Genomic DNA, 10,034 nt, shown 5'->3' with positions numbered 1-10,034 from the left:
TGTCCCCACAGATCCATCAGAACGAAATGCCTGTTGACCAGACTCGAGTTCAACTCCTCTTCCTCCGGCAGACCCTGAACCTGGACCCCCTCGGCCAGGATGAATTCTTTCCAGCCTTGTTCACATCCCCCACAAAAGAAAACCTTTGGCCAGGCACAGTGGTTCATGCCTGGAATCCCAACACTTGGCACCCCAGAATGCCCTGGTCCACCACTGGGCAAGGTCTCCCTAATGAAAGGGCTGCGGGGAGGAGGGTGTCCAGCCCACTAGGGAAAAGCTGCCCAACCCCCACTCCCAGGAGACCTGCAGCCAGGAGGCCTCTTTACTAACACCCCGTGGAGCTGACTGCTCACTCCAGTGACTTCATGTTTCTGGCACCTGGAGCCTTCCTGGTTCCTTATGGGACTTGGTGGCTCCAGGATAAGACTCAGACTATGGGACCCACTCAGGGCCTGTGACCCCAATCCCTGCCCCCCACCTCCCGTTCAGCTGGGACAAGACTGCATGGGTCCTGCAGACAGGCACCTCCACTGGATCCAGGATGGAGCCCCACGGTTGCCCTCCCACCCGGGAGGTAGACGAGGGGTTCATGCTCTGAGCCCCGGACCTGCCCTCTTAACCGAGAGGCTTGGGGGTGCTCTGGGAACAGAATCAGTGCTGCTTCCTCTCTTGCTCTGATCCCAGCCTAGAGAAAAGCTTCCTTCCTGACCTCCCAGGATCTGGAGCCCTGTATCCTCTCAGCGGGTGACTTCCAAGCCCAACTTCCCAACTTCACCCCTGCAGCTCCCTGGGACTGGAACCTTTCCCCTCCTCCCAGGTGATCTCCCCCTGAATGTCCCTGTGCAGGCCGCCTGCCCTCTACTCCCGAGGCAGATCCGAGATCCCGGCTCAGCCCCCACGTCCTCGAGGGGTGCGTGGTCACATGTGATGCCTATGCTACCGGTCCATGGCTCACCCCTACCCGGCGGCCTCAGTGGGCTGTTGGTGAATGAATGAATGAATATGTGAAGGTGGGAAGGAATGGGGTGGCCAAGAGGCGGCCAGGAATGTTCCTGCACACAGAGCCTGGCGCAGAAGAAAAGAACACAGAACATGAGCGGTAGGATGATTGAGTGTTTCTTTAAAAATAAAAACCCCACAAAAAAGCCAGAACACCCTACACAACCCAGCCCAGTGTAACAGGTTAGCCATTAACACAGAATAAAAACGGTCCCAGGCACACACGTCATTACTCGGCAGAGGGTGTCCGGCCTGGTCAGCCGACGTCACAGTGGATGGCCCTGCGTGGTCGGGACACAGACGAGGAGCAGGCGTGGCACCTGCGCCACGCAGAGCAGCAAGGCTGAGCACGACCACTGGAAATAAATAAACACGGTGCCGACAGCATCTTTAAATTAGTAAGACGTTAGCACAAAACAAAAAAGCGAAACGACTGAAAAAACACTTGCTTGTTTTGGTAGGGTGTGCTTGAAAACACCTGACACCCACAAGTGGAAACCTTTGGGGACGTTTGTCAGTGGAGTGTGGAGAAAAAGGGACGGAAAAGCGAAGTCTTCTGAGACGGTCCCCTGTGGTGGCCCTGGTCCCCTGTGGTATTCCAACACAGCAGGAAGCGGGTGGGGGGAAGCAGGCCTCAGTCAGCACCTCGGGATATGGCCCCTACCTTCTGAAGTGGGGTCCCCAGGCTGGGGTGGGGCACACAGCACCAAGGATCACAGACTGGACCCCCCATCGGCCTTCTGCGGAGGAGCTCCCACTCCAGCCCAGATGCCTGGAAGAGACCTATGCAGTGTGAAGATGGACCCCAGCGGCCCCCCGCCATTTCACTCAGCAGCTACTTCCCACAACAGACACAGAGCAGCCCCCATGCTCGCCCACAGCCGCAGCAGCCAACAGGCAAGCACGTGTCATCAAGAGTCCGCTGGCTCCCTGCATCCTTGAGGCATGCCCACCTCCCAGCGCAGGAGGCTGGAACAGAACGGCGTCCCGAGGACCCCTACCCGAGGCGGGAAGGGAAGAGGCTGGCGTTGTGCATGGTCCCCGCCAGCTCCAGCGGGAAGCATGCGTCCAGGCAGCACCTCTCCCAGACCCGGGGCTGTGGCCGCCTACAATGTCCACTGCCTCCTGGATTCGCACAGCAACACGCCAGGCAGGGAGGGCACCAGCTACTGTCCTTATCTGCCGCCAAGAGAACAGGCCCGAGGGAAGACGTCTTGCCCAACAGTCAGTCCATCTGCCCACTGGTGGTCCTCGGCGTCCAGACTGTTGGGCTGTCCCTTGGACGAGTGGAATTCGGCCTCAGGAAGGATGCAGTACCCATGAGCAGATGCTGTGGAAGTCGGTCCATGTGCAGCGGGAAGCAATGGGGCGGGGGTGCCAGGGCTGGATGGGCCCCTGGGCTCTGGAATAAAAAGTCTTCATTCCTCAAGCAAGAGAGATGGACATCTGGCCCCGGGTCCCCAAACTGTCCATCAGGTTTCTACAGGCCCATTGGATGGTGAGGGAGTCCTGGGGCCCAGGCAGGGGGCGGCAGGCTCCACTGAGCACTTGCTCAGAGCTTGCGGCTTGAGCAGCCGCTGGTCAGTAAAGCCATGTCCAGCCCTGCTCCGGTGGCTCCCGGCTTGGGGTACTCAGGGCTGTGCCACAGGCCAGCTCCGCCAGCCACAGCTGAGCACTGGAGTGATTCTGGACCACTTGGCTCTACCTCTAGCTGGGGAGAAGAGAAGCCGGGGGCCTGAGAAGACAGAGCCTCCCAGAGCTCAGGAGGGGCCCCGGTGGGGTCTTCTTGTTCTGGGGGCCCCTGGCTGCTGCCACAGAGGCAGCAACAGCTCAGGAAAGTGGGCCACACTGGCCAGGCCTCAGCTGCCTCCCATAGGGAAAAAAATTCACAGGAACAACAGAAAGAGTGGGGGCTGCTATTTCTCTCTCCGCAGGAGGGTGAGGACTGGGTGAGAGCCCAGGGGCCTCCAAACGCAGGCAGCAGAGAGGTGAGCAGTGCTTGGCTCTGTCTCCTAGACAATGGGCATCAGGAGGACCAGGACAAGACGTGAGGGTGACAGGGAGAGTGGGGAGGTGCTTTGGCCGGGAGCTGGAACCCAGCCCTGGCCAGAAGGGGCTGCTGGGCAGGGATTTGGGCAGCACAGAGGCCAAAGCTTTGGAGCCTGAGGGCAGCTGTGACCTCCAGGACAGGGGACACTGCTGTGTGGAGGAACCCAGAGTGGGTTCCCACTTGGGTACCTGGCCACGGTGTGTCTGCCTTTCTTGTCTGTGTCTAGAAGACTGAAGGGCCGGGCTTTGTCTGCATGAACCAGCACTCAGCCTCCAAAACTGGACACAGAAATAGCCAAGAAGTCGCACTGCCCAGAGGCCAGGCCTGGTGAGCCAGGGGAGATGCCGGCACCCGCCGCCCCCCGGGGCTGTTCCCTGGCTTGGGATGGTGTCTCCGGGCTAGGATATACGGTCTGGAGTCCAACAGGGCCTCAGGTACCTCCTGGGAGGAGCTCTGGAATCACCCACCTTGGACCCTCCACCTCGCCTGGATACCCCACCCCCATCCCAGTGCCACCCTGCGGCTGAGTTTCCACTCTGCAAACCCTAAGGCAGAGACGTAAGCCCACACGGTTGGTTTTCATGAATGTCAGAAGCACGAGTCTGGGCAGCTGTCCGGCGTTCAGTGCAAGTCTATGGTAGCAATGAGGTTTCAAGTCTCAGTAGCTCTGTTCGCCCAGGGTCTGGTCCCTTGGGGCACATAGTGTGCAGGAGAAAGGAAGGGGAGAAAGGAAGGCTCCTGCCCTCCCTAGCTCCTTAAAAAATCATCATCCTAGTGGTGTCAAGTTGACCCAAAATTTAAGTTAAAAAAAAAAAATACAAGTAAACAAAGGAGGGAAGGGAAAAGGGGCCCAACGAGACCAAACGCTGCTCCTGGGCAGGAGCACAGGCACACCTGGGTCCCTGACTCGACCTCAGTTGAGGGACGAGATTCGTACCAGAGTTTTCACAGCAGCTCTGCTGCCCGACCTGGGAGGGACAGCGAGGGACTGGGATGCGCAGCTAAGCTGTGGACGGTGGGGAACCGGAGTGGGTTCGAGGCTGTGAGCTGCTTTAACGGACCTCCGTGCATGCTCCTCTGGCAGCCTCTTGGCCTCCTGGCTATGTCTCCTGGGGAACCACCTGCATGAGCTTCTGACACAGGACGGTCGTGGAGACTGTCAGGAGAGAAGACAGCTGTGTTAGCCTGGGGGCTGGACAAGCACCAGTGGGACATGGGGGGGTGAGCTGGGGCTCCCCCAGCCCTGCTGTCACCTAACCCAGCACTGCCGCCCCTCCCGAAGTTGCAGAAAAGCCAGAGCTGGGATTTTAAGGAACCCTCCCTTGTGTACTTGTGCAGGTAGATACTGGGTGCCCGAGGCGCCGTCTCCTGCTGAAATGCAGAAGTGCCGCATCCTGCTCCGCCCACCCCTCGCCTGCTTCAGAACCCTGGGGAGGTGGAGCGCAGCCCGTGGAGCGCACAAACCAGGCCCTGGGTCTCGGCAAAGTGCAACGGGGAAATGACAGGCCTTCCTGCAGGTCCACACCCGGGCCAGCACCTGGACACACACCCAGACTGTTCACATCAGCCAGGCTGTCCTGCAGGCAGGGCTGGAGGGGCCAGTCTGCTAAGGGTTCTCGGAAGACCTGTCATGCCTGGGACTCCTACAGAGACATCGCTCCGGGGAGGGAGACTGGTTTCAGGATAGACAGGGGGTTTTGCTTTAAGCTCTTGGTGTCCTGAATGACAGTTAATGCAGATCCCACTGCAAAGCTTGAGGCAAATGTTCTACCATGACCCTGGCGGTGATCAGAGTGTGGGGTTGGGGTGGGGGGTCTCCCTGCCTGTGTTGCTGCCATCCCAGGAATTTTCTTTTTTTTTTTTTTTTTTTTTTATGAGACGGAGTCTCGCTCTGTCGCCCAGGCTGGAGTGCAGTGGCCGGATCTCAACTCACTGCAAGCTCCGCCTCCCGGGTTTACGCCATTCTCCTGCCTCAGCCTCCCGAGTAGCTGGGACTACAGGCGCCCGCCATCTCGCCCGGCTAGTTTTTTTGTATTTTTTAGTAGAGACGGGGTTTCACCGTGTTTGCCAGGATGGTCTCGATCTCCTGACCTCGTGATCCGCCCGTCTCGGCCTCCCAAAGTGCTGGGATTACAGGCTTGAGCCACCGCGCCCGGCCCATCCCAGGAATTTTCAAAGCCACCCAGTAACACAGGGATCAGCGTCTAGGCCCGTAGGCACCCCGGCCTTTTTCTAGGAGCCTGGCCACATTGACAGGCGCTGAGGACAGGGTCCTAAGCTTGGTGGTAAAGCACGCCTGGGGCCGCCGCTGCACAGAGGGTCAGAGAGGGGGGGTTTCTCCTTCTGCCTTTTTTTTTTTCTGAGACAGAGTCTTGCTCTGTCACCCAGGCTGGAGTACAATGGTGAGGTCTCAGCTCACTGCAACCTCTGTCTCCTGGGTTCAAGCGATTCTCCTGCCTCAGCCTCCTGAGTAGCTGGGATTACAGGTGTGCGCCACCATGCCCAGCTAATTTGTGTATTTTTAGTAGAGACAGAGTTTCACCATGTTGGCCAGGCTGGTCTTGAACTCCTGACCTCAATTGATCCACCTGCCTCTGCCTCTTTCTGCCTTTCGTGGTAAGTCTGCTGTGTCAGCTGGTGGCAGCCAGCAAGATTTTGTTACTTGGCAGCAGTAGCCTGGTTTTCTGGAATCCCTCGTCCTGAGAGATTAGCTGGTGCTGTGCTGAGCGTCTTATCCCTGAAACATGTGGGCTGTGTGTCACTGGCAGACACTGCAGGGACCTGAACCCTCCTGCCACCCAAAACGCTTGGCTCCGTGTGGGTGGAGGTGGCCGACGCCTCTCAAATCCCTTCGCTGCCCAGGGCAGAGGATACCATGGGCTGCGTGCCAGCGAGAAACTCACAGATGCCCTGGAGGAGCCACTGGGGCTTGTTTTTCCACCAGACCCCGAAGAAGTAGACGGGCAGCCCGCTGAGGATGATGGTGAAGCCGATGCCACACTCCACGGGTGTCTTCCAGAAGGAGACAGCGATCAGGAAGAGGCAGGCCAGGATAAAGAACACGGGCAGGGCCAGGTTCACCTGAGGCAGAGGACAGGGCCTGGATGAGCCTCCCACCCCCATGCCCCGAGGTTCCTCAGCCCTCCTGGGCCCTCCACACCCACAGCTGCTGACTTCCAGGTCACCAGGATGTGAGCTGCACCCCATCTGGCTCACACACTGGCCTGTCCCGCCCTCGACTCTGCACACAGTGCTGGGCCTGGATCTGCCTCACACACCGGCCTGTCCCGCTCCAGACTCTGCACACAGTGCTGGGCCTGGATCTGCCTCACACACCGGCCTGTCCCGCTCCAGACTCTGCACACAGTGCTGGGCCTGGATCTGCCTCATGCATTGGCCCGTCCCGCACTAGACTCTGCACACAGTGCTGGGCCTGGATCTGCCTCATGCATTGGCCCGTCCCGCCCTAGACTCTGCACACAGTGCTGGGCCTGGATCTGCCTCACACACCGGCCCGTCCCGCCCTAGACTCTGCACACAGTGCTGGGCCTGGATCTGCCTCATGCATTGGCCCGTCCCGCCCTAGACTCTGCACACAGTGCTGGGCCTGGATCTGCCTCACACACCGGCCCGTCCCGCCCTAGACTCTGCACACAGTGCTGGGCCTGGATCTGCCTCACACACCGGCCTGTCCCGCCCTAGACTCTGCACACAGTGCTGGGCCTGGATCTGCCTCATGCATTGGCCCGTCCCGCCCTAGACTCTGCACACAGTGCTGGGCCTGGATCTGCCTCATGCATTGGCCTGTCCCGCCCTAGACTCTGCACACAGTGCTGGGCCTGGATCTGCCTCATGCATTGGCCCGTCCCGCCCTAGACTCTGCACACAGTGCTGGGCCTGGATCTGCCTCATGCATTGGCCCGTCCCGCCCTAGACTCTGCACACAGTGCTGGGCCTGGATCTGCCTCACACACCGGCCCGTCCCGCCCTAGACTCTGCACACAGTGCTGGGCCTGGATCTGCCTCACACACCGGCCCGTCCCGCCCTCGACTCTGCACACAGTGCTGGGCCTGGATCTGCCTCACACACCGGCCTGTCCCACTCCAGACTCTGCACACAGTGCTGGGCCTGGATCTGCCTCACACACCGGCCTGTCCCGCTCCAGACTCTGCACACAGTGCTGGGCCTGGATCTGCCTCATGCATTGGCCCGTCCCGCACTAGACTCTGCACACAGTGCTGGGCCTGGATCTGCCTCACACACCGGCCTGTCCCGCTCCAGACTGTGCACACAGTGCTGGGCCTGGATCTGCCTCACACTGGACCGTCCCGCCCTAGACTCTGCACACAGTGTTGGGCCTGGATCTGCCTCATGCATTGGCCCGTCCCGCACTAGACTCTGCACACAGTGCTGGGCCTGGATCTGCCTCACACACCGGCCTGTCCCGCCCTAGACTCTGCACACAGTGCTGGGCCTGGATCTGCCTCATGCATTGGCCCCTCCCGCCCTAGACTCTGCACAGTGCTGGGCCTGGATCTGCCTCATGCATTGGCCTGTCCCGCCCTAGACTCTGCACACAGTGCTGGGCCTGGATCTGCCTCACACACCGGCCCGTCCCGCCCTAGACTCTGCACACAGTGCTGGGCCTGGATCTGCCTCACACACCGGCCTGTCCCGCTCCAGACTGTGCACACAGTGCTGGGCCTGGATCTGCCTCACACACCGGCCTGTCCCACTCCAGACTCTGCACACAGTGCTGGGCATGTTGCCAGGGGCTCAGGCGGCTGCTGAGGAGGGATGGAAGGAGCCAGCTTCATCTCCTGAGGCCTCCCACGGGCAGGGAAGGTCACAGCTCCATTCCCACATCACAGGCTTGGAAACCCTGAGCCGCCAAGACCTGCAGGGGCCTGATGCTTCCAGGAGACAGTGGCCACCCACTGAGAAGCCAGGACACCACCCTCTTGGAGACCCTGTTTTGGACACCACTGAGCAAAAGCCCATCCCTGAAGCTGCAGCCTAAACTGTCACCTTCAGCAGACAAGCTCCACCTGGCACAGAAGCCAGGCAGGGCTGTGAGGAACCTGCAGGCCCAGCCCGTGACCCGCGGTTCGGCACGGCTGTGGGATTGACTCAGCTGTCCTGAATCCATACTTGGACAGGGCACCCTGGGAGACGCAGGGCTGACCACGTGTCCTAGCCTATCAGTGCAGGCCACATGGTTGCCCCGTCACCAGGAACAGACGCCAACCCCGTGCCCAGGCTCACGGTGGGCAGAGCCAAGCCTACCCCATGCGCAGGTCCCCATGGGGGCTGAGCCCCCGCCGTGCCCGGTGACTGCCCTGTGCTGCCTCTCCTGGGCCAGGCTGGGCCTCCTGCTGCCCTCCAAGGCCCTGTGGCTAGGCTGGCACAGCAGGCACAAGCTGGTGCCCATGTAGGGCGGCTCCTCCTCACCCTCTGCAGCCTTCTTTTGGGGCTGCATCTGGGTTCTTGGGCTGACCGTATTTTAAAGACCGTTTTTTTTTTTTTTTTTCCTTTTTTTTTTTTGTTTTTTTTTTTTTTGTTTTTTTTTTTGTTTTTTTTTTTTTGAGACGGAGTCTCACTCTGCCACCCAGGCTGGAGCGCAGTGGCCGGATCTCAGCTCACTGCAAGCTCCGCCTCCCGGGTTCCCGCCATTCTCCTGCCTCAGCCTCCCGAGTAGCTGGGACTACAGGCGCCCGCCACCTCGCCCGGCTAGTTTTTTTGTATTTTTTAGTAGAGACGGGGTTTCACCGTGTTAGCCAGGATGGTCTCGATCTCCTGACCTCATGATCCGCCCGTCTCGGCCTCCCAAAGTGCTGGGATTACAGGCTTGAGCCACCGCGCCCGGCTTTTTTCCTTTTTTTTCTGAGATAGAATCTCGCTCTGTTGCCCAGGCTGGAGTGCAGTGGCGCGATCTCGGCTCACTGCCAAGCTCCGCCTCCCAGGTTCACACCATTCTCCTGCCTCAGCCTCCCGAGTAGCTGGGACTACATCCACACACCATCGTGACTGGCTAATTTTTTATATTGTTAGTAGAGACAGGGTTTCACCATGTTAGCCAGGATGGTCTCGATCTCCTGACCTCGTGATCCGCCCACCTCAGTCTCCCAAAGTGCTGGGATTACAGGTGTGAGACACTGCACCCGGCCTAAAACCCCTGTTAAACAGCGTTCACAGGCACCCCTGGGGCCCCCAGGCTTCAGGAACACAGAGGGAGAGATGGTCTGGGCAGGGAAGCTGGGCTCCTGTGATAGCCATATGCTAGCTGAGTGACAAAAGCTACTGGCCAGCAGCCACCAGGGGCGCTGGCCTCTCGTTCTGTGTCACGGCCAGGGCAGTGTGGCTTGCTGGGCCCCAGGCAGGAGCATGGTCTCTGCTGGACGGCCCCCTTTCTGAAGAAAGCAGCTCACTGATAACAGCTGCCCCTCTGAATGAGCTGCTGGGGATGGGGAGAGTCCAGGAGAGTCCAGCGGGGCCTAGGCGCTCCTTGGGCCGGGTACCCTGCATTCCACCTGCCAGCACAGCTGCGATGGCCCTTTGAATGCCATGCCAGGCCCGGCTCTACCCTGCCCCTGGCAGGGGTTCACCACTGCCCACCTATGACTGCAATGTCCTTATCTGCTTCCCTCCATTCAAGGGAGCACAAGCTCTGTGCCATCTGTTGTCCTCTGAGGAACCCCAGCTCCTGCAATCACACTTGGCACTCTTGTAGCTGGGTCAATAGTCACCACCAGAATTAGCTGATCCCGTGTCTGCTGTAAAAGCATGGGCACACACAGCTTTGCACCCCTCCCACTGGGACCCCCTGCGGCATGAGCCCTGGTTTGCCAAGGGGAGACTCGGGCTTGATGTGGACGTGGCCCTGCCCAGGTGCATGCAGGCAGGGGCAGGTCCAGAGGCAGAGCTGGGATGCTGGCTCCCGACTCAGGGTCCTTAGGACCCATGGACCCTGCCTCTGTGAAGGGT

The 10,034-nt window shown here is 59.8% G+C and overlaps 1 protein-coding gene across 1 annotated transcript in view; it reads right to left on the bottom strand.

Moving 5' to 3' along the window:
* Positions 1–1,099: 1,099 nt before the first annotated feature.
* Positions 1,100–10,034, bottom strand: part of SLC7A5 (solute carrier family 7 member 5) — a 43,163-nt gene continuing 34,228 nt past the window's right edge. The window contains exons 9-10 of the mRNA XM_010355581.2: positions 5,953–6,130; positions 1,100–4,205 (exon numbers count right to left, since the gene is read on the bottom strand). Coding sequence (XP_010353883.2) covers positions 4,150–4,205; positions 5,953–6,130 — 234 coding nt within the window. The 3' untranslated portion in view covers positions 1,100–4,149. The remainder of the gene's footprint in view (positions 4,206–5,952; positions 6,131–10,034) is intronic.

The sequence above is a fragment of the Rhinopithecus roxellana genome, chromosome 20, assembly GCF_007565055.1.
Source record: "Rhinopithecus roxellana isolate Shanxi Qingling chromosome 20, ASM756505v1, whole genome shotgun sequence".
Classification (NCBI taxonomy): Eukaryota; Metazoa; Chordata; class Mammalia; order Primates; family Cercopithecidae; genus Rhinopithecus; species Rhinopithecus roxellana.
The sequence above is the reverse complement of the archived record's forward strand: the minus strand, read 5'-3'. Positions and strand labels throughout refer to the sequence as shown.